We start from the raw sequence: 25,034 nt of genomic DNA, 5'->3' as shown, positions 1-25,034 counted from the left end.
AAAAATACAGCCAAATAATATCCAGAATAAACAAGAAAAATCATAATTAACAATACCAGCGCAAAGGTTCTGATAAACAAGTTAGATGTCCAACAAATTCCAAACTGAACCAAAATGCAACCCAACAATATCTGATAGTCAAACACCTGAGTCTAACAATGTCTTTTAAGAGAAATCAGATTTTCTGGGTGAAGAAAATCCAGAATTAAAAGCACACTAGAAAAGAACAAATAATTGATGGCGACGAGCATGGGATATCGTAAGAACTCAAGAAACCAGACCATCATTTAGTGACAATGAAGCCAACTGATCAGCAGCATTACTGGCCTGCTGCTGAGGAACATTCCTCAGAACATCCATCGCCTCTGCAACCTTGGCTTTCAGAGCCTCAGGAGACTCAAGCAAGTGCAATACCTCTGTCTGATCCATCTCCAAAAGCATGCCAGTTACCTTCGCTGCTGTTTCTGGTTCAAGCTGTTCGACCAAGGGGTACAGATTTTCACCTAGCATCTGCAGACAAACCACAGCAATTATCCAAAGCGGAAAGTAAAGCATGATCATAACTCACCAGTTTCAACTTTTAACATCTATATTTTTCAGTTGGCATTTAGACGTTGAGAACAAGTTACATAGGACTGGATACACCTCTTCTTTATAGGTTTATATATATTTTAAAATAAAAGGGAAGAGACAGAGAAGGCAGCATCAGGAAAATTCATCCAGAAATCTGACATCATTTTCCTAAAATAAATGCTGTTTTTAAAAAAAGAATGCCTTCCATAGTATGTGTTTCTTGGTAGACATAAATGTCTTGTCAAATTTGGAATGATCTGGTATTATTAGTATGCATTTGGCAATTAAGCTTTGGCATTTCTCAAGTACATACTGTTCAGGTGAACCAAAAGGAAAATAAAGGAAGAACAATTAAAGAAAAAAATGGAAGACCAGCAAAATACCTTCTGCCCCATAGTTTATAGGAACCAACCCTATCTACATGTAGAATCAAAACTACATTGACATGCTTAACTTGAATTTATCAAACTCTTGAAACTATTTCAGTTTAATAGGAAAAATAAGTTCGGATATCACAAAAGCATGGGCTAAAAGGTTAGTTGGAGTAAGAGCTCGATGTTTCCAATCGCAGAAGATCTAAATAAGTCCAATTCTAGCTGGCATTTTGGGTTGTGAAGTAGGATCACTACCAAGAGAATATTTGGGATTATACCTTGGAGATAAGAACTAAGGTGCACACATTTGAAGGAGGGTACTTGATAAATGTGAAAGGAAATTGCCAAAAGAGGAAAGCTCAGTATTTATCTATAGGGGGGAGGATCATTTTGGTGAACATTGTCCTGGACCCCCTCCCCACAAACATCATGTTCTTAGTTCCGTTTCCAGGGAAAGAAAAAGGGTAAGAATAAATCAGCGGAGGAACTTAATTCGGGAGGACAGCAGGGAGACATAAAGACTTCATCTTGTCAAATGGAAGACTCTCATTTCCAGCAAGAGATTTGTAGGTATGGCATCAGTAATCTAGAACTACATAATAAGAGACTTGATGAAATGGCTTCAAGAAAATAGTCAAAAGGCGCAACTTTTCTTTGTTTCGCTACACCTTTGAAATTGTATTTTCAACCAAGAAGACTTTATAAATTTATATCTTTAGGCAGGAAACTTAAGCTAAAAACGATGGTGATGGAACAGGAAAACAGTAAAGGACAATTCCTTCCATGTTCATCGAAATCAGATTTAGCTCTTATAGAAGGAGAATCATACCGTCCTTTGCTCTGTTGGAGAAGCATTAGCCAGAGCAGTAGCCAAAGCCCCTACCGGAATTGGTTGGGCAATTCCTGCAGCACGCACAGGCATGCCACCCATGTCATATGGGACAGAGAACATGCCACCACCTACTCCTGGAAAGCCAACATCAGGAATGCCACGTCCTGGAGGATATCGATATCCACGCCCCCTCGGAAACATCTGACATGAAATAAAACACTGAGCACTTCCATAAACACACCATACAAATGACAACCGAATTTGCCACAAACCTGTTGCTGCATCAGCGGAACTGGCTGCTGTCCTTGCTGCAATGGAACAGCACCTCCACGTCGGCCACCCGGACGTTGACCTTGCTGCCCTTGCTGAACCATAGGCATAAAGAAATTCGGCATAGGCCCCCCACCAGGCCTCATTCCAGGTACAAGCTGCTGCTGATATCCAAAACCAGCCTGACAAGTAAAAAAAAAAGGTAGATGATAATAATTTATTTTTATCAGCAACACCTCAAATTCCAAATTAGCTCGGGTATATGGTTCCAGTTGATCATACGAATCCTCATTAACTCAAAGCCAGATAATAGTTAAATGCAATTTGAGTACAAGATAAATGAACAAAAGAATAATATTTTCTTTTATTCTATGATTTATTTGAAATGTTGAAATGTTCTCTTTTCATCTTTAACTTCCTACTCTTTTTAGATCACCCTCTATTGAGTTGTAATCACAGGACCATGTATCAGCAACTCATCTACTCTCTGCCTAATAAGCCTCCTACTCACATTAAAACTTTTCAGTCATCTGAACATCTGACTTGATAAATATCCATGACAAAAGATACCAAGGAATATCCAAACGTCAGAAAATATAACAGAGTAGAGTCAAGTATCAGCATGACATAAAATGTATCAAAAACTATATCCACGTGCTTCAGAAAAATTTACAGAGGAACTTGAGAGCTCTCATTATAAAATGAAGAATGTTAAACTCTAATCCTCCAATCTCAACCAACCCATCAGACAAGGTGCCAACTTCAAATACAGAAAAGACAATCTAGGACATAACACTGAGACTACTTGTTTTTAGTCTCAGATGTTATGTCCTAGATTCTCTCTTCTTTATTTGAAGTTGGCACAGTCTGATGGATGTGGTTGAGATCTGAGACAACTTGTTAGTTAGCAAAACAATTGATAAGCACACATCAACATCAGAAAATACAAGCAGAAAATCAAACATGCAAGATTCAAAAGGTGCAAAGTTATGAGAGCATTTAAACCGGATATCCACAACGATTTATTACTTGTGGGGGAAGCATAGCTGGTTGTGGCTGGCCGTAAAATATTTGTTGACCTAGACCAGGACCGCCAGGAGGATACATAGGCATTCTAGGTGCAACTGTAGATGCCATTCCAATTGGACGCATCTGAGAAAACTGAGCCTACATTTTCAAACAAAAAAAAGTAATGTATTAGTATCACCATGTAAGGGACTTATGAGTGAATAAGATAATTTGGTAAATGCCTACTAAGTTGATATATCTAGCAAGCATGAAGCAGAGCTTATATGCAAAAGAGGCAAGATAACATATTGTCACTACGGTGATGTATGGGGGGAGGGTAGAATAGCTACACAATAAAAAGATTTCAATTCACCATCAAGTTATCATCTTTTTTTATTAAAAATGACAATTTTGGTCCTTCAGGACACCCGCTGTAACAACGCCCCAAAGGCATTCTCTCTGTTTGGTGTTCTTCGCTCAGTTGTTAAAGACTCAAAAGAAATTCAATGAATTATTAAGCAAAAACAAATCTTTAAGATGGTAAAAGATTTGGTTACTAATTCAGTCGGAATTGACGAAGTCAACAAATAAGCAAAGGCTCTCTTGCAAAATCAGAAAGAGATAGCATTGAAAAGAGACAAGCTACATGCACTTTTTTCAATTCTTTAAGCCCAAAGAAAGATGTATAGAAATACCTGTAACCTTGCTCTTCTCTCTTCCTTGCGTTGCGCAAGGGCAACATACAGAGGTTTGCTAACAATCATCTTTCCATTCATCTCTGCGAGCTGCAAAGGAAAGAATTAGAAGTTAAAGCTCTACCTTGCCCGTGTTCAGTTGACTTTTACCTGCCAAATTAAAAGAGTTGAAGTAACACACCGCTCTTGAAGCCTCTTCGGGAGATGAGAATGCAACAAATCCTGATCCTTTGCTTACTCCACTAGGATCTCTCATAACCTATTTGAATAAACAGCAAATGTCAAAAAAAAAATATTCTACATTTCCAATCAAATTGGAGAACTGGAGGTTTATTTAAAATTTGAAAAACAGAAAACGCAACTTACCTTGCATGAAGTGATTGTACCATATGTAGAGAACATATCCTTGAGCTTGTCATCACTAATGCTGTCATCTAAATTTTTTATGTATAGATTCAAGCCTTGTGATTTATCAACTGCCTCCTTGGCACTTTGCTCATATCGATTTTTCAATTCCATTTCCCTCTCTGATTTCTTCTGAGCTCTTCCTACAAACCATTCTTTGTTATCAAATTTGTGGCCATTCAAAGCTTCAACTGCTCTCGCAGCATCTTCAGCATTTTCAAAGTTAACAAATCCAAAGGACCGAGATTTTCCATCTTCATCCTTCATAATTGCAATGCTAGTAATGGCACCAAATTCATCAAAGGCTTTCTTGAGATCTTCTTCTGATGTCGCTTCAGATAAATTTTTCACAAAGACATTGGTAAATCTTGTCTTATCTACAGCCATATCTCTTTCTTGCTTCCGGACAAAGGGTCCAACATATACTTGCTTGTCATTCAGCAGCATACCATTAAGCTTCTCAATAGCTTTTTGGGCAGCATCCTCACTGTCATACTGCACAAACCCATACCCCTTGGACTGACCTGATGAATCCACAGCTACCTTACAAGACAGAATATTGCCGAATGCAGAAAAGGTATCATGTAGTGCTTTGTGGTCAATTGCCTTGTCCAAATTCTTAAAGAAAAAAAAACAGCAAAGGAAGTAGGTTGAGAATATTGCAAAAAAGCTTCCAATCCATCAAACAAGACAAATTATCTACAAATCCCAAAAAAGACCTTAATAAATATGTTTGCAGTGCCACTTCTTCGAACAGTTGGGTCTCGGTTTGAGTACATTATCCTTATGGGCTTTCCACTGAGAGGAGTAAAGTTTAGCACTTCCAAAGCCCTTGCAGCTGTTGCGAATACAATTGTTAAAATTGTCAACAAGACACCAAACAAAAATTAGGGTAAATGTGTTGAAGAAACACAATAAAAAAAGCTCAATGTGAACAGGAGGCATGATTTGCTAAAGCATTCTTTTTTTTTCCTTGCCACTACTGGTGATGGTAGTCCTTTTAGCCTATTAGTGAAGCTGACTAACATTTTGTAGTGCTTTGGACACGAAAAAGTTGACGACTAATAGATGCATAGGCAGAATACTATAAGAGACTGATTTGGTGATTAGAAGATACCCTTCATTCCACTGGGAAAATTGTGATTGACATGACAGCATCACATGTTCAGAAATTTGCCACAACACAAGGAATATCATCACAGGAACATACATACACATATGCATACTTGTCAAAAAACTGAACAGTCAGGCACTCAAGAGTGCAACAACACAAAATTTGGTGGCAAGGTCATACTGGAAACTAGTCCAGTTGTACTCAAAAAAGAAAAAAGATCTAGGACTACAGGATATTGAATATCAAGGATTCACACTTCCATCTTACAGAAAAAGGTTGAAAATACCAACCAAAAAAATAGCCGGTTGTAACTTTCTCAGTTGTCACAGCAAGCAGCACAATTGCATTTGCAATACAATAGAATACCTGGCAGTTTATTTTCCCAAATAGTGTTCTGTAAGCCATCACACACATACAACAAAAGATATCTTATTGAAGAGGCCGCCTGTTGATATATCGAGAAAGTTACCTTTAAACATTAAAAAATAAAATAAAGGACCCTATGTTACCAGTTTCAAAAAGAAAAGTACCCCTCCCAAAAAACACCCAAAAAAACAAAAAAGAGACCATCTTTCTGGAGGATAATATCATGTGAATACTAGGCTCCTCAATGTAACCTCAAAAGTTATTTAAAAAGATGATTTACATTGTAGTTAACAACTCCAGTTGTTGCAATTATTAGTTCAATGCAGGCCAGCAAATAGTTCAAATTTCTGGGCATACAAGGAACACCAAAAAACAACAATGACAACAATCATGTTTCAATGACAAACTAGTTGCTGTAGGCCATAATGAATACAAGTAGCTCCATTTAAACAACTATGAATACAGTATCTGTTGCATTTACGAAATTAGACAATTCAAGCGCGAGCAAAGTCAAGTCAAATGAGAAAACGAACCATCTTGTGGGTTCCCATAATTGACATAGCCATAACCGAGCGACCTCTGGGTAGTCAAATCCCTGCAAACCCTAACCGAAACCACTTGTCCTAGCTGATTGAACAGATCATACAGCTGTGAATCGGTCACATTGACATCAAGGTCACCCACGTACAGAGACGTCACAAACTGATTGACACCACTAGCATTCGCACCCTGTGGCTGCACTTGAACCTGCGCCATCAAAATTCAACACAAAAACAAAAAAAATAATTTTCTGTTTTCCGATTTTTTTTGTGATTTTATTTTTCTGACTTCCCTCTCCTCTTTTTATTCGCAGATACAAAATCTCAGAATATATATAAATTCAAAAAGCCGACGTCTATCGAACTGGAAATTGATAGAAGTAGAAAAATACTGAAACCCTAGAAAATTTTGATGTGTTTTTCCGATAGATAATTTTTTTCGATTTTTTAGTAGGATAGATGATAAAGAGAGGAGAGGGAAGGTGGATAGGTCGGAGATCCGACGAGACAAAGGATCGCCGCCGGCAACGCCGAAAAGGAGAAAGGGGGTTTGTGTAGGAGAAAAAGATAGGGCAGCTTTAAACTGCACAATTGCAGAAGAAGGAATAATTTAGAAAGGGTTTTTTTTTCCTTATACAAATTACTAAATGGGTTTGGGATTTTTGTGTGTAAGCAAAGCCCTAAGATAATTTACGCAAACAAAATATACGCCGTCCGATTAGGAGGGTAGTGGGTCGCACTTGACGTGGTCCGATGAAATCCCTACTGTTAGCTGGCAGTTGTGATAAGGAGATTTCTTATTGGCTACATGAGCGACTCATTCAACTTCATCTATTTTATTTTATTTTATTTTATAAGCTATACTATAAGCAAAAATAATTCTTAAATTATTTTGGTACGAGTGAAATGGCAATTTCTAGTGGAGGATCTAAGACTTTAATAAGGGTTCAATATGTAAAGAACTAAATATGTAAATTAAATGAAGAAAAATCAACATTTATTATATATATATAAAAAATAATTTTATCATATATAAATAGGAAAAGATTTCACCGAACAAAGGGCTTGCTTTGTCCCTGGTTTTCTATACATTTATCAACAGTAGAAATTCAAAAATGACGTAAATTTGTTATATTCAAAAAAATTAAAATTAATGAATGAGAATCAAGATATGAATATCAACGGGCTTTCTTTAGTACAAAGAATGTCGATTTAATTTTTTTTACGTTAATCGATATTGTAACAATGGGTAAAAATTGATTTTAATATCACGTCTAGGCATAAAAAAGAAGTAAGTACATAAAAATTTATTTTACCCTCATAATCCTTCGCCGCCCGGCGACCTCTAAAGCAAGGCCGATCGAACTCCATCTTCGGCAACTTACTTATACACTTCTAACACGCAAAAAAATGAACAAAATTAAGCAGTGAATTAAGCGTACCCGATATATATAAAAAGGTATCCTTCGTAAATGATAAAAATACGGAATCAAAGGAATTATCATCAAATTGTGTATTTGTGTGGGTGACAACGTCTCAACATCATGAATGTTCCTGTTATGTAATAATCAGCAGAATAATCACCCAATTATGTAATTTCTTAATATTTTCGAAATAAATAGAATAAGAAAAATAATAAAAAATATTCCAAATTGGGCTTAGAAATGTTGGTTTGGATTTTTATCCTAGAACACTCCATAATGTACGAAATAATCATTCACTTTATCTTAAATAATTAATAATAGTGATATTATTATGTTTAAAGAATGGTAATATAAATAATTAATAATAGTAATCTGATTATTATTATGTTTAAGTATAGTAATTTGACTATATTTATTTAATGTTTTGGACTTGGAAACAAATTAAATATTACGTATTGATGTTTTTCTTTATTTGAATTATAAAATTTGACTTAAAAATAATAATAATATGAAGGACTCAAATCTAACTAAATCAATGACAAAAATAAAAAGCTTGAGAGATGGTCAACAAAAATGATTTTGGTTTGATATGCACATAATATTAAAGGGGTGTAAAAAAATATGAAAAATCAATCCAACCTAATCGAATTGAATTAATTTATATTATTTTTTAATAAAATTATAATTTTTTATTCAAGTATATAATGTCTCGAATAATTGAGTAGGTCTTTTCAATTTATAAAAAATATCAAACAAATTCCATATCGAATAACCTTATATGTATATAAATATATTTTATATATTAACTATATGTTAGATTTAATATATAAATGTATTTTATAATAAATTTTAAATATAAATATAATGTAGGCCCTAGGCATTTAGTGATTATACAACTTTGAGTTTTTGCTCTTTAATTAATCTTTACTTAATTATTTGAAATTAAATGATACTTTGTATTAGATTTTCTATCAAACAATACAACGAAACTCATGCAAACACTCCTATATTCTATTAAATGTTTAAGATTAAACAATACAACAACAAGGTTTTACATTTTTTTCTTCTTAACTAAGAATTAAAGTACTCTTTCAAAATTATATTTGCAAAAGAAATATTTTAGTAATAGTATATTTTGAGGTGATATTTAAAAAATTAAAAAATTTACCGAACCATATCAATACTGAAGAGAAACCAACATGGTTGGAATGATTTGTAAAAAATCCAATTTTGGCTATATTTACTTTATTTTAAGAGTCAACGGTAAGAACTTTGACTTTCATCATATTGATATGCAAAAAGAATTGCGATTATAGTACTTTTCATATAGTTTTTGAATATCTAAATTTTATGATTAAAATATCAAATTAATGTAATCTAATTGAACTTTTAAAATTAGTCAAGTTGACATTCGAAAAGCGTAACATGACAAATAAAAATGGATAGATAGAATATAAAATAGTCAACAATTTAAAATAATATAATTTTAAAATGGTATTCTTATATTATGACGAGAGAGGAAGGAGAGCGAGATTGAAAGATGCGAACGAGAGAGGACAATAATTTGTATAACTTAAATCTCGTTTGTATAATTCACGTGTTTTTTTTGTATAGTTGAGTAATATAAAATCTTGAATTATACAAATATGATAAAACTCGAAATAACGAATTAATACAAACATATATATATGAACTTTAAACAACTATACAAAATATTTTATATAAATTACATTATATAAATTATATCATACAAAATTCAATTACAACACGTTTATACAAACTTTTTAAAGTTATACACAAAAAGGTTAAATGTATGTGTGTGAAAAATATTTTTTTGCTAGTTATTTTTTTAAAAGAATGTTATGTAATAAATATGTAATTGCCTTCATTATGTTACTAAATAGTAAAGACGCGATACACAACTTGTTACTTGAGTTACTCTCAATCTTATATTTATAGATTAAAAAATTATTAAGTATCATTCATTTATTAAAGAATTATGAGGGTCATCAATGTTAACTAAAGATTTTACTAACACAAAATTCGTGTAAGATCTATTTGGCGAGCCCAAAAATTAAATATGGAGTATATTGAGGACGTACATTCAGATGCTTAGGATGCAAGCTCGCCTAGGTCAAGCACCGAAAAGCCCTAACAAAGTTTTTTTAAAACACTGATCACAAGTTTTATAAGCTTTCTTCTTTCTATTTTGAAAGTTTAACTTTTATACCCCGTTCTTTTGTACTTAATTTTTTTTTTTAAAAAAAGGATAAATTGATCAAATCTTTAACACATTTCCTAAGAGTACTTTAAAACTAATTCAATCAGATACGAATGGTTACTTTTGAACTTTTTTAATTTTTTTTTTTAAAAAAACCAATGATCCTAACATACCAACATTATGATCAAGATTAACAAAATTTTGTGCGCCAAGTAATACGATCGGATTATTTAAGTTATAGAATTTTGATTATTTTATTTTGTAGGATTGAAATTAAAAAATTAGAATTTTATTTTATCAGAAAAATCTAGAGAAAAAAGTATAAAGTATATTTAAATTTTAATCAAAATTATTAAATTAATATCAAATTTTAAAAAAAGTATATAAATGTCCAAGTAATTACTATAACTATTGCATCATACAACAAATAAAAATTCTCTACAATTAAAATTAAAGTATTTTTTCGATCCTTTTTCCCAAACTTAATAATGGAATGGTTATGTTACTCCTAATTCCCACCGACCTTCCTGGGCGGTTTGTGAGTAACGGTCACTCTCCCAGACTCACGGCGTTATAAGAAAAGTAAAGGGAACTCTCAACACGCAACGCTTTTTATTCCGCTGTCGAACAGCGACTCTTCTTTCCTCACGATTCTTTTCCTTGTTCACATTAATTAACACGATTTCCGCGCAATATTTTCTCTTTGAATGAATCAGATCAACAACTGTGCAACAATACCAACATTTTCATCCTTCAATAACAATGGAGTCCGTTCTCAATTTCAACTCAATTTCTCCGATTTGCGTACTTAACTATCGCCTTTTTCCGACCACGCTCTCTTGCTCGCCTCGTCCACTTTCAGGAGATCCAGCCGTTGCTACATCTCGCCGATGTTTATCTCAACGGAAACTTTCTCGATCTCTCCCTCCGGCGTCTCTTCCTTCAACCTCCGCTAATGCCGCTGCTTCTACTTCAAATTCTCAGTCTGTAAGTGGACGCCTTACTGTTCGTTGTTTAATTCTTTTTTTCTTAGTTATGTTTCAGATTTACCAGAGAATGTCACCGAAGGTTATATCAGACGCGTTTATTGTAACCAAATTTTTTAATCGAGCTGATCCGACTAACTTGAGTTACCTCTCTGTACCATACCTGGTTTCCAGAGAAATAGTTTTTTTCTTTAAGAAAACTACTTTATCTATCTGGTACAATTGAAAAATTTTGAGAGTGAAACAAGTTTTGCCTTGATTAGAAGTACATGCCTTTTTTAAGTTAACTTTTGCAATTTCCTGGACTTATTTTATTTCAAGAAACTTAAAACTTCTATGTCCAAATTCAGAAGTTCGGATTTCAAAATCCCTTGAATAAATTTCAACGGTATAACATAAATTGACATTATATTAGATAATATTCATGGCTTAGTTTCCCGTTGATTGAGCAGAACTATGGTGTTACGGTATTTGAGTACTGTGAATAACAATAATTAACACTTGTTGCAACACTCACATAGTATAATTTAGTATGCTGCATCACATGTCTAGCTTGACTTCCAGTAGTTAATGCTTTCAATACTCATAAAATAATTTTGTATGTTGCACCATGTGCTTATCTTTTGCATCAACTTCGTATTTTTTCATTGATATATACAACAAGCTAAATCTTAACCAATTATCGAAACATGTCACATCACGCATCAACATGTACGATGGTCAAGAGTAGGAGGAGAGGGAGGTCAGGGTAGAGGTAGATGAACTCCTTTGATGTTGTTAACCCATCCTTATTTTGCTAGTTATTTTTTGATTGGAGAAATTTCTTCAATGTTTTGATTTGCTCAACCTAATGAGTTACTTATGAATTTTCAGCCAAGCGATGGACATTACTCGGTTGGTGACTTTATGACTAGGAAAGAAGATTTACATGTAGTAAAAACTACAACTAAAGTTGGTGAAGGTACTTCTGGATTTGCTTCCCTGGTTTTTAAATTAAAGAAACATATGGAAAATATTTTTTTAATAACTTTAACTGTAAAGATGTTAATAATTCTATTTTCCTTTATTTCTGCAATTTGATCTGCAGCCCTTGAGATGCTTGTGGAAAAAAGAGTTACTGGGCTTCCTGTAGTTGATGATGACTGGAAATTGGTAATTCCTCTTAGATTACTTCCATAAGTTCTTGGAAAGATGTATGTTAATAGCTTACATAGTCCATATCTTCCATGTTGGAATGATGAGTATTTTAATAGATTTATGTTACTGTTGCAATGTTTGTAAATTGATTCCATGAGCTCTGGGAAAATATCAATTTTCCTCCATGATTGCATCTGCAAACAAGTAAAGTCTGATTTTTGTGGGTGAAAAGTACTAGCAAGGGATCACTATTCTGTGAAAGGTTCTGCCTTCATTTTATATGTCCTTATTTTGGGGCATTTGAAAATCATCTTCACATTTGGCTTCTTCCATGAAGAGGTGCGAGGGAAGTTTATTCCTGTAATGGAATGATATTCTGTGCCTGGATGCCTCTTCATTGCGACAAGTGTAAGCTGAATGTTAACAATTTACAACATGCAGTTTCATGTTAGCCATGTTGATAAAGAAGCAATGAGCCGAGGGTGCTGGCAACTCTTCTGATTAGTCAATCCAAGAAATGTCATATGGCTAGTCCAATGGGAGTCCTGTTGACTTCTCTAGTCTGACTTTGGTATTGTTCAAACTGTTTAAGCAACTTAATCCCTAGATAAAATGTGGGAGATGTCTGGAGGCTCTCCTCTGAAAGGCATTTCATTCATCACCTTAGTGTTCTGACCTGGGCTCTCCGCTTCTCTCCAGTTCCTTTTATAAAGGTGCTTTCCTGGTATGTGAAATTCTATTGCTAATTGAAACTACCAAAATATTATTACGATCATCAAAATATTTCAGAGATGTCTTTCACTCTTACTAGTTAGTAGCTATCTTCTCAATTTGGCTCACAAATATCTAGTTGCAATAGCTGGAAGAGGACGGGGTTTGGGCTTGGGATAGAGAAGCTTTGTGGTGGATTGGTAGGAAGGCAAGAGTTGGGGTATGTATCCTTTTCTTTTTCCGGACTTGGAGAAATATATCCATGATATAATAAAAATCTTTTTGGGTGAGACATGCAAAATTTTACCAACTGATGACAGTGTCTCAGTAGTAATTTGAACTAGTACGAGAGGCACCGTTGATTCACATAAATTGGTCATCACGATTGGTTGAAGAGGCAATGCTGTAAAGCTACTGCGTATTGCGGTTAGATTGTAGCTGAACTTCTCTAAGTCAAGAGTCCAGATGAGATGTGATGTATGCACTTCAACACTTGTCGTCTCTGACCATAGCAGGTACCTCCAGCCCAAAGGTACATGTCTTTGTCCAAGTCATTGTAATGGAAGTGTCGTGTTGCTCGCCTTGAAGTACAATTTCGGGTCGAGTTGCAGGTAAGTTATTTGCATACAACAGGGTATTTGTAAGTGGTTAGAGTGGTGTTTCTGCCTTGATCCACTGAGATCAAGTTGTGCTGAAGATTCAGGTCGTTGTCGCTTCGATGCATAAGAAGTATGTAATCATATATTGCTACGAGAAATGTCTTCTCTTGAAATTCATGCAGAGTATAGAACATAATTAGAGTAAAAGATCCATATGAGCGATACTAACTAGTTTGGTTTAAGGTTCAGCCACGTTGGTATGCTTTACTGTAGGTCCATTATTCTTTAGGAGTCTTTTATCGTAGTTGTAGTATGATTTCTCTCATCATATATATTAGACAACTTGTCTTGCATGTGGCAGCTATCCTGATCTTTTTGTTTTTAAAAGGAAATTCTCTCTCTTGCTCCTTTCTTTTATTTTTTATTTTTAATATTCTGTAAATGCTCTCTTTTAGATCAAGCTATAAATGCACTGACAGAAGGTGCGACATTGTTGCAGGTTGGCGTTGTTTCTGATTATGACCTACTGGCACTCGACTCTATATCAGGTATGATTGAGGTTTTCTGACAAATTTATACTTTTTGCAATCTCATTACTCTTCTGGGAACTTTTCTTATAAATGCTGTATTCTGGTCACAACCATGTTTCAAAGTGATGCTCATGAGCAATATTAAAAGTAGCTATGATGGAGTAGCGCTCTTAACATGGAATCTGTAAATATATCAGTGTCACGTTGTTCTCATTTTTAAAATCTTAATAATGATATTTATACTTCATTATTCTATTCATAGAGCTGTCAAAGTTCTGAATGAGTTGTTGAATATTATGAATAAAAAAATTGAGTCTTAATAGGAGCTAGGAATCCAGAAGCCTGCTTTTCTTAAGTCTACTCTTTCATGCGTTTTTGAGACTTTAACCGGGGAACTGAATGCTTAAGTACAAGGAACATGCCTTCTTAGTTCTAGGAATGAAGGAAAAGGAGTAGGACTAGGATCAGGAGGTCTAATCAATGAAGGCAAGCAGGCAAAGGAATGGATGCTATGAATGCTCTTTTTCCCTAATATTGGTAAGGTCACATAACATTCTGCTGAGACTGCATGAGTGATATGTGCCTTCTGAATTTTTAATGAGGCATGTAACTTTAAACAAGCAAGGTCCTCTTCTTCTTGTTTAATGGTAAAATCTTGACAGATCTAGACAGGTCTTCTGGTTTTTCAGGTTTTACTGGTGAAAATATGATTCAAGTCCTGGGGAAGGGGCTGAGATGAGTAATACCTATATAGTGCTTTGAGACTATGAAATCAAGCAATACCATCAAGGGTTTGTTGCTAAAGAAGCAAAGCTGTCGGATTTCTCTGTATTCTGGGGCACTCTACTGTACAATCGCATATGCCTCTAATGTATTAGTAACATGAAAATTCTTTATTGTCTGGGCAATTTCTGCAAATAGAAGTATTATTTGAACACAATATTTACCTTATTGATCAAGTATTCCGCAAATTGCTCCCAGAAGGTACAGCAGGAAGCTTTTGTAATCAAAATCTTCTTTTGCAGTAGTGCTTTGTTATATTCTTAAATTCGTTGACACCTGCCTTAATGATGATAGAGGTTCAGATTCAATATTGTTTGTAGTCGATGTTGAATCTAAAAAAAAACATTGTTTGTAGTCTTGCTGAGCTACACCTTTCAAATTCAGCTGACAAATTTACTAAAGAAAAAATTTGAAAGATATAACACTCTTCAAATATAAATGAAAAGCGCATGCAGGTACCTTATTTTTGCTGTATGCCATTTTCATAGATAACGACAGCATGTCTATCGTGGGTTTGCTGGGCTACTGGCAATGAGCCAATGAGATATCCAATAAATCTTTTACCAGCAATAGGACATCAAGTTTTCTGCCGTTAGAAGGAAAAAAAATAAATGAAGGAAATTAAGAGAAGAAAAAAAGGGAGAAATAGGGAGAGGAGTGGGGCTAAGCCGCTAAGAGAAGCAGAAAAAGATCAGGCTAGGTTCCTATTTCGTGAGTAGATCTGCTTTGACTACTTGAAAACTTTGAGATCTAGGTTAGCTTTTAATTATGCGCATAAACTGTTTCCCCGAATGACTGATGAGTGAGAGAGGTATAGTAACCAGTTTGACTTTTGATGAATGTGTGGTTACTATTTCTTTGTATGCTTCCTTAAATTGAACCCTTGTTAAAAGTATAATTTATCCTCTATTGGTAGAAGTTACACCTTAGTTCCCTCTTTCTTCTATTTTCATATATATTTCATGTTCTTACTCAGGAGCTGGCCAAGCTGACACAAATCTGTTTCCTGATGTTGATAGTACTTGGAAGGTATGTTATAATCTTTTGTTTTAATAGTGGATGCCAATGTTCGATAACATGCTAGAATATAGTTTTTAGCGAGTGATTGATATTACAAGCCAGCGTTCATTTATGAGTTTGGCTCTCATTTCGAGGGTGGGGTTAAGATTCCACCTACTTATTAGAGTATTCTAAGATAATTCTCTCTCTCAACAAAGAAAAAAAATAAATACTGAAAAGAGCTTTCTACATATTACTCTAAATACATGTCATTTGTAGTGTACAAGGAAATTCTTAGTCCATGAATTATGTTTAGTTTTTCCATCTTTATCTTGTTAAGTATCTTGCTTTGGTTCTGTGATTTTGTAGACATTCAATGAGGTTCAAAAGCTACTGAGCAAAACTAATGGGAAAGTTGTTGGTGATGTCATGACGCCGAGTCCATTGTCCGTCTGTGAAAACACCAACCTTGAAGATGCTGCGAGGTAATTAAACAAGCTTTTGGTCAGCTTATTTATATTATAACCTGTTACAAGATTCCAGTTAGCTAGTGCTTTTGGTAACCTTCAAATTCTTTTTAATGCCTCTTTCTGTTTTATATTATAACCTGTTACAAGATTCCAGTTAGCTAGTGCTTTTGGTAACCTTCAAATTCTTTTTAATGCCTCTTTCTGTTTTATACCTATATATTTGGGAAGGCTGCAAGAGACTTGTTATGTAAGGCAGAGAACTCTAGTTGATCTTTTTCTGCTGCTGCTTGACTATAATATACTTGCTTATCACCTAATGAGAATCTGTATTATTCATTCAGCAATTTAACTATTAAGTTGCCTTTATGAGATACTCTGCTGATTATAGGTTGTTGCTCCAAACGAAATACCGTCGGCTACCAGTTGTAGATGTTGATGGTAAACTGGTAATTTGCCCTCTCGTTCTCTTTTCTCTTTTTTTTTCCCTTTATACTGAATTTGTCAGCGTCATGTCATTTCTGATGAAGCCCTGTTTGCTGAAATTGTGAAGGTTGGGATTATCACAAGGGGCAATGTTGTCAGAGCTGCTCTTCAAATAAAACGCACCACTGACAATACCAACTGACACTTGGGTTCCAGTGCGAATTATTTGTTCATGTCAAGCCATGATGCTGCTGTATTATACGTAATATATATGTACTCTTCCATTCTTTTGTCCTTGGCTTCCTACTGTACCAAGTGTGGCATCATTGGGAGAAGGGGGGGAAAGCAGGGGATTATTTTGCCCAAGTACCTTCTGGTAAGTATAAACGTGATGCTTGTGAGCTCGAAATCCAAGAAAGATGGTACAGAGTCTAAACACCCTGTTGTAGCAAACATTTGATAAAAGGCGCCCCCCCATATGGATGGTACCCAGGTGCCAGACACCACCATTGGTTAGTTCTCAAACTTGTCGTAGTATGAGATCCTAAAGGATAATTTACGTAATGCAATACAATTTGTAAGAAAACTCAAGAGTTTGACAACTCGAGACTCCATTGCTGCGTTTATTGGGCAAAATTAGATTTTATGTTTGATTTGGTGTGAAGATATTTCTACTTGTGTACACATTATATAAAGATATGTAACACGTAAGACTTCTCACATGTTAGTTTTATTTGCTCTCATCTTTTTCTTAGACTGTGTAGTGGAGTTGCAGGAACTAATTTTATTTACTTTAGTTACTTGTAGAACTATGCACTTATATCTTGCAGTAAATTAGTCAAGCCAGTGTAAGATGATCTTCCTTCTTCAACTGCCTGTCTTGCTACGTTCTTGTACGCTTTAGCTCTGCTTCTGAGTCCTTCTGCTTCTTCACCCACCATGACTTTCTTTATTGCCTCTGTTATTGCTTCTCTTCTCTTTTTCACTCCCTCGCTGTCTATTCTCTTCCATTGTACAGAACGAATGGCAACCCCAGTTCTCGAAACCTCAATCACCAACTTTTCGTTGTAGAGTTGCTCTCCGGACACGGGCAACCCAGCTGAAAGGGTTGAATTCCAACCATAATGAGTGACAAAAGCTCCCACAGCTTCGTGATCAAGAATTAGCAGTTTGAGGTGCCCATCCTCTTATGATTAAGCCTTTTCCTTTTGTTCTTTCCTCGAATCCTTCAGGCAGACACTCTTCGTTATCTGCTCTTACAACCCAAATGAATTCTTGTCCAGAAGCTTCAATGAAAATTGCTAAATGATAGAACTGGATTTCTTCGAACAAGCCATTTCATGCGCTCATGCTTATAGATTAAGGTGTTCTTCCCTCTTTCAGCTTTATCTTCAATGTCCCTGTTACACACCGAGAGCGGGCCTATAGCCCAGTTTTTTTTACTCAGAACATTGGCGTAATATTCAACATAATCTGGTTCAAGCTCATAGAAGCTATTAAAGATAACTCCATAGCCATTTAAATCCGACTCCATGAGTTCTTTTATCACCGCGAAATATAATTCTCTTCCTCAATTCAATCAAATGGGGCCAGTTGTGTTCTGGTCAGCTTGATTTGGTGAGGCAAATTCGGTATAACAAAAGCATCAGAATCAGAGGATATATTCATGAAAGGCTTGTAAGGCATGACGCTATCAGTGGCACAAAGTGCAAAGTAGCTTGTCCCATGAAAACCAATGTTGGAATGTTAAATTTAACTGCACTGTCATAGGTCCAAGGAGGAACATATCAGATACAAGACAGCTGGGGCGGCAATCTTGAAGAAGCTGTTCATCATCATAGTTTTAGCCATGGAGAAGTTGTTAAGCAATTCATCAGTAGGGGACGCTGGCAAGCCATTTTCAACAGATCAAAATTTGATCAAACCGATGTCTATTTCATTTCTGTCTTGCTTGTTTCTTTGAATAGCTTTAGAGAAAACAGATTCATTGAGAGGAGTGGTGATTATGGTGGCCTTAAGCTTTGCCATGTCAAGTGTAGGAATCATGTGACCATAAGAAGGAAAAATGGAGCTGATCCATATGCTAAAACTTGGAAGAACAAAGGTGACACTAGATAGCAAAGTTAAGCTCGGTAAGTCTTGTCTTAGACGATTGTAAACTAGTTTGTGGCCTTTTATTTCAAAGCAACATGAGACGCACATGTCTTGGGGAAAATAGTACACCGATTGGTCACGTGCAATTAACCAAAATGGGGCTATAGATTAGAGGCCTAGCCAAGTCGGTAGAAGGATAAAAACTGCTATCAATAATGCGATTTCTAGTAAGCTCAATATTTCTTTCCGAATTAGAAGTTAATTTTTACTCCTTCAAATTAGATATTGAATTTTCTTAGCCTTTTTATATTTTAAATATTGTTATATTTTTAATTCCTCCATTGGCTAGACTAGCGTTTTATGTGAAAACTGGTGCTAATTGCCTTATTAAGTGAAGGACCAAGATGTAACTTAAAGTTAATTATTCTAGGATTTATTATCTTGGGATAACTTATCCCACAAACTTATTTCATCAATATGCTAAGCATGTCAACCAAACAAGTCATTTAAATTTTATCGTAACTTTTTTAATTTTAAAACTATTTATGCTTATTATTCATGAACCCTAAGTATCTTGCAAGATAGTGTTTTGCAGTTAATTAAGACTTTAGTTTTTTTAGTAAAAGGACAAAATTATATCTATAGTAGAAAGAAAGATTAAACTTTGATACAAATTATTTTTGTAGTAGAAAAAAAATTAAAAGTGTTTTGCAATCAATTAAGACTCAGTTTTTTTTAGTAAAAAGAAAAAATTATATCTGTAATAGAAAGAAAAATTAAACTTTGATATGAATTATTTCTGTAGTAGAAAAAAAAAGATTGATAGTGTTTTGCAATCAATTAAGACTTAATTTTTTAGTGAAAAGACAAAATTATATTTGTAGCAGAAATAAAAATTAAACTTTCATACGAATTATTTCTTTAGTAGAAAAAAAAAAGATTGATAATGTTTTGCAATCAATTAAGACTTAGTTTTTTAGTAAAAAGACAAAGTTATATCTGTAATAGAAAGAACAACTGAACTTTGATACGAATTATTTCTGTAGTAAAAAAAAAGATTGATAGTGTTTTGCAATCAATTAAGACTCAGTTTTTTTAGTAAAAAGACAAAATTATATCGGTAATAGAAAGAAAAATTAAACTTTGATACGAATTATTTCTGTAATAGAAAAAAAATTAATAGTGTTTTACAATCCATTAAAACTTAGTTTTTTAGTGAATATCTGTAGTAGAAAGAAAAATTAAACTTTGATACGAATTATTTGTATAGTAGAATTTTTTTTATTAACATTGATATAAAGTTTAAGAAAGGAAAACGTCTTTCTTCTGTATTCTAGCTGAACTTCTTTCATTCCAGAGAGTTCTTTCATGTCCTGAAGAACCTTTATCTAGTTTACTATCAAATCCTCTGTACATTTATAGCACAAATTGTTATATTAAACCACGCAGACCAAGTGTTTGTGAAAATGGCTGATGATCAGCTCCATATTTTTTTCTTTCCATTGATGGCGCACGGCCACATAATTCCTACTTTGGATATGGCGAAGTTGTTCGTTTCACATGGTGCAAAGGCAACTATTATCACCACTCCTCTGAACTTACCCATCTTCGTTCAATCCAGTGAAAAAATCAAACATTTGGGGCTGGAAATTTATGTCAAAGCTATCAGATTCCCAGCAGTGGAAGCTGGTTTGCCTGAAGGATGTGAAAGAATGGATCAATTGACTTCTGATGATTTGGTACCCAAATTCTTCAAGGCCACCACCATGCTTCAACAACAACTAGAGCTATTACTCCATGAATGTCAACCCAACGCTCTCGTTGCTGACATGTTCTTCCCCTGGGCTACAGAATCTGCTGCCAAATTTGATATCCCAAGATTGGTATTATTCAATTTCATTTATTGTAACCCATTGTTCTCTCATATATACTTAATGATTTAAGTTTAAATTTTACAGGTATTTCATGGGATGGGCTTCTTTGCGCTTTGTGCTTTGGAGAACCTTAGGCATTACAAGCCTCAGAAGAATGTGTGTTCGGATACAGAACCTTTCGTTGTCCCGAATCTTCCCCATAAGGTAAAGCTCACAAGGATGAAATTAGCTCCGTATGATCGAGAAGAAACAGAAATGACTAAGTTTATTGAACAAGTGAAGGGATCCGAGTTCACAAGTTTTGGGGTTATTGTCAATAGCTTCTATGAGCTTGAACCAGATTATGCTGATTACTACAGAAAGGTTTTGGGTAAAAGATCATGGCACGTTGGACCCTTTTTGCTCTGCAACAGAAAAAACGAAGAAAAAATCCACAAAAGCGATGATAAACATCATGAGTGCTTGCAATGGCTGGACACGAAGAAACAAAATTCAGTAATCTATGTTTGTTTCGGGAGCATGTCTAACTTTACTGATTCCCAAATCGAAGAAATTGCATTAGGCCTCGAAGCTTCAGAGCAAGAATTCATATGGGTAATTAGGAAAGGCAAGATTCCAGAAGGATTCGAAGAGCGAACAAAAGAAAAAGGATTCATCATAAGAGGATGGGCACCCCAAACGCTGATTCTTGATCACGAGGCTATAGGAGCCTTTTTAACTCACTGTGGATGGAATTCGACACTTGAAGGCGTATCAGCAGGGGTTCCAATGGTGACTTGGCCTATATTTGCAGAGCAATTCTTGAATGAGCAATTGATAACTAAAGTACTACAAATAGGAGTGGCAGTTGGGGCAGAGGAATGGAGCATAGTGGTGGATAATGTGAAAAGTGAAGCAATTACAAAGGCAGTGAAGTGTGTAATGGCTGGGGAAGAATCAATGGAAATGAGGAGGAGAGCAGAAGAAGTTAAGAAAATGGCGAACAAGGCTGTTGAAGAAGGTGGATCATCTTACAGTGATTTGAATGCACTGTTTCAAGAACTAAGAACCATTAATTTGCACAACTAAGTGTACTTAGTCGCACTTTGAGCGGTCGTGAAAAGAATTAAAATAAAATTACATATCAATATCAATAATTATTTTAATAAAATAAAAATTTGTTAATCAAATAATTTTATAGAAGAGAAACTATGAAAAATATTTAGATATAATATGAAATTTTTTAAGAAATTAATATATGTGAACTTCAAAAAATTAAGTATGAAAAATAAATTTCATAGAGAAAAAGGGAAGGTAATAAGAATTGGGTAATATTAGAACTACTTAAATGTTTTTAGTATAATTTATATATATTTATGTAAACTAGAAATCTGATCGTTTTTAGTATATAATTTATATATATTTATGTAAACTAGAAATCTAATCGTTCTTTTATGCTTATTTGTAAATTTTTTTAACTTATATTCTTAGTATAATTTTTCGACAATGTGTAACTCGGGTTGCTATTAATAATTAGTATTCATAATTATATAATTAGTCACACTGTTATAAATTATTATCCACAGTTACTATTACTTGTTCTCGTCATTACCGAATCATCACATGTTTTAATTATTTTTATTGTACAATATTAGATTAATTTAATATTTGTATTAATAACTTTTTAATAATTAAATTTTAAATTTAAAAAAATTAACAATCTTAATTAGTTGAATTTCATATCTTATTATTATTATAATTATTATCATTATACTAGGTTTAGATATTCAATTATTTTTGGCACAATTTATATTAGAAAAAAATGTAAAATTTAAATAACATAAAAGAGAACAAAAGAAAGAATTAACTACGCAAAAAAGATTCAAGAAATTGACACATACAAAATTCATATTTCTTTTAATTTTGTTTGGCTTAAATACAAAATATTAAAAAGTATATTTCTCATTTTAAATAAATAATACATTTAATATAATTAATTCCTAAAATAAAAAGTCACAATAATTAAGAGAATTAATAATATGACTTTGAACTTTTATAACATAAAAAGAGCAATATTTGTACATTATTACACTAATAAATAACATTAATTATAGAAAATGAAAAGACAAACAAATTAGAGATATTGAGACAAATATTTGATTATAAGTAAATTGAAAGGAAGGAAACCAACTACATTTTTAAAATTATAAATTAATCACATTTTTTGAATAACTTTAGAACTCCCAAAAAATAACAAATATGAAAATATAAAGACTTATTAATAAACAACTTGAAATCTTCTAAAAAAAAACAAAAACAAAAAATTTAAGAATTTCAATTTTACATATTAATAAATAATTTATTTTCAATAAAACTATGTGTATTTTTAAAATTATAAATTAACTTTATATTCTTATGTTCTATTATTTTTGTTAATAAAAATTGTTTCACTAGACTATGAAAGTATATGTATCTATTTCTTTAAGTAACATATCGATATTCATTTACTCATTTTCTACTTCTATGTTTTAAAATATTATATGCCACAAACACAATAAACTAATATTATCAATAAAAAAAAGTGAGAGATGAATTTACCTGAACAAATAATTATTTTTGAAGAGTGTTATTATTATAATATAATTAAATTATCTAAGAATCATATAGAGGTCTAAAGAGAATAAATTAAATATATTTCTAACTAAAAACTTATAATTTCTATCTTCATGAACACAAACAAATAATATTAAATGTATGATTCAACAAAGAAAGAGTTGTAATTATATTAGACATATCAAATTATTTTTTCTTGTAAACTCAAGTTATGCAAGAATGTCTAACCATTTTCATTATAAATATATCTCCTATAATTGGCAAATCTGATTAAATAAGTTAAAAAATTATCTACCAAAAAAAAAAAAGATAAAGAATACGGAGAAACTTACATTTAAATACATATAATCATTTTTGACAAAACATAAATAATTCAAAAGGAAATAATTTAATAGAAACATTACTTCTTAATCACCTAAAAAAATAAAGACTAATTACTATATAGCTCAAAATCCATTAATCTCCATTTGTAGATATTTTCATTTCATTCTATATACAAGAGTGAAGAAAAATAATAACAAAGAAATTATTAGTCCTAAAATGAATCTCAACGTTAACAGAATAAAATATTATATCTCATAATGAATAAGGAAAGATTACATTTAATTTAATCATAAATTCTCCTACATAATCATTTTTGACAAAATATGACTAATTTAAAAGAAAAATATATAATAGAAATATTATTTCTTAAGCACTTAAAAAAATAAAGAATAATCGATATATATAGCTCAAAATCCATTAATCTTCATTGCTTGATGTTATCATTTTATCCTATATACAAGAGTCAAGAAAAATAATAACAGATACACTATTATTCATAAAATGAATCTCGAAGATAACAAAACAAAATAATATATCTAGAAGAAATAAAAATATGCTGACATATTAGCCTTACTTGCTAATTAAAAGTAATATATGAAATAATATTTGAAAAAATAATGCACCTCAAAGTTTATAATATTGTAACATGTCTTTCACTAATTCTCTAACCAAAGATGACTACAAAAGAACACACAATTTTAATATGACTTTATAGTGTAAATATAACCTTTCACATTAAATAATTAGAAGTTATAAATATGAGAAGCTTAAGAGGTTATGAATATGAAAGGTTTGAGAGTTATGAATATTATTAATATTAATTTTAAGAATAGAATTTATATAATTAAAGAGGTATAAGTTTATAAGAAAAAATGTCAAGTAAAAGAAGAAAAATAAGAAAAAAATGAATGGAGATCATAAAGAGGTGTCACATCACCTCCTCTATGATCCTCTTATATATATATATATATATATATATATATATATATATTATTAGATACCGAAATCTTAAAAAATAAATACTAATCAGACATTTTTCTTAGACCTGGTCAAAACAGAAAGTACGTGTAACACAAATGCAGAATAACAAATCCAATGAAGACATATGACATTTAAATTTAAAATAATTATCTAAATAAATTTTGAAAATTAAAAAATCTAAATCTTAAAAGAAAAAGAATTTCAACCAAAAAAAAAAAGAAAAATCTATTTTGCAATCATCACACTCACCCTGCACCCGACACCAACCCAAACATTTCCTTTTCTTCTCTCACTAAAATCAACTCTTGTTCACCATTGTTATTTTCTAAATGGAGATTTTAACATATACCTGAGTATGAATTTATCTTATTCTTTTTTATCTTTATATTATCTTAATTGATAGTATATTTCTTTTTAGTTTTTTTCTTTAAAAAAAATTATTTCATTTATTTTTATTTTGATTTTAAATTTACTTTCTATTTATGTTTCGTTATAAAGTAAGGAGGAGTGTGGATCGGCGGCATTGTTGTAGCCTCTATATTTTCGGCAAAAAAGTGAATGATGAACTCCATTCTCTTGATAAAAAATTAGATTATGTTCTTCATTTTTTTCGATAAAGAAAATATAGATAATTGACTCCATTTCTTATCAAATTTAAGCATAAAGGAAGAAAGGAAGAAGTAGATTTATAAAAAAATGTAAGGTGGTAG

General features: G+C 32.8%; 3 protein-coding genes and 1 pseudogene across 3 annotated transcripts; 2 read left to right on the top strand and 2 right to left on the bottom strand.

The window, feature by feature from the left end:
* Positions 1 to 20: 20 nt before the first annotated feature.
* LOC101258105 (polyadenylate-binding protein 8-like) lies at positions 21 to 6,857 on the bottom strand. Its single transcript, XM_004230710.5, has 9 exons — positions 6,171 to 6,857; positions 4,877 to 4,995; positions 4,119 to 4,775; positions 3,934 to 4,011; positions 3,753 to 3,842; positions 3,079 to 3,216; positions 2,052 to 2,231; positions 1,777 to 1,980; positions 21 to 510 (listed from the first exon to the last, which is right to left on the bottom strand). The coding sequence occupies exons 1-9, from the start codon at positions 6,391 to 6,393 to the stop codon at positions 268 to 270; spliced, it is 1,932 nt and encodes a 643-aa protein (XP_004230758.1). The 5' UTR covers positions 6,394 to 6,857; the 3' UTR covers positions 21 to 267.
* Positions 6,858 to 10,308: 3,451 nt separating this feature from the next.
* LOC101259199 (CBS domain-containing protein CBSX1, chloroplastic) lies at positions 10,309 to 17,186 on the top strand. Its single transcript, XM_004230715.5, has 8 exons — positions 10,309 to 10,808; positions 11,681 to 11,768; positions 11,895 to 11,959; positions 13,754 to 13,802; positions 15,544 to 15,596; positions 15,936 to 16,051; positions 16,425 to 16,482; positions 16,587 to 17,186. The coding sequence occupies exons 1-8, from the start codon at positions 10,584 to 10,586 to the stop codon at positions 16,659 to 16,661; spliced, it is 729 nt and encodes a 242-aa protein (XP_004230763.1). The 5' UTR covers positions 10,309 to 10,583; the 3' UTR covers positions 16,662 to 17,186.
* A 42-nt stretch (positions 17,187 to 17,228) lies between these two features.
* Positions 17,229 to 18,661, bottom strand: LOC104645413 (scopoletin glucosyltransferase-like; annotated as a pseudogene).
* Positions 18,662 to 19,490: 829 nt separating this feature from the next.
* Positions 19,491 to 22,001, top strand: LOC101258702 (scopoletin glucosyltransferase-like). Its single transcript, XM_004230712.5, has 2 exons — positions 19,491 to 20,436; positions 20,512 to 22,001. The coding sequence occupies exons 1-2, from the start codon at positions 20,020 to 20,022 to the stop codon at positions 21,493 to 21,495; spliced, it is 1,401 nt and encodes a 466-aa protein (XP_004230760.1). The 5' UTR covers positions 19,491 to 20,019; the 3' UTR covers positions 21,496 to 22,001.
* Positions 22,002 to 25,034: the final 3,033 nt, after the last annotated feature.

This window comes from Solanum lycopersicum, chromosome 1 (assembly GCF_036512215.1).
Source record: "Solanum lycopersicum chromosome 1, SLM_r2.1".
Taxonomy (NCBI): domain Eukaryota; kingdom Viridiplantae; phylum Streptophyta; class Magnoliopsida; order Solanales; family Solanaceae; genus Solanum; species Solanum lycopersicum.
Note: the sequence above shows the minus strand (reverse complement) of the source record. Positions and strands in the feature narration are given on the sequence as shown.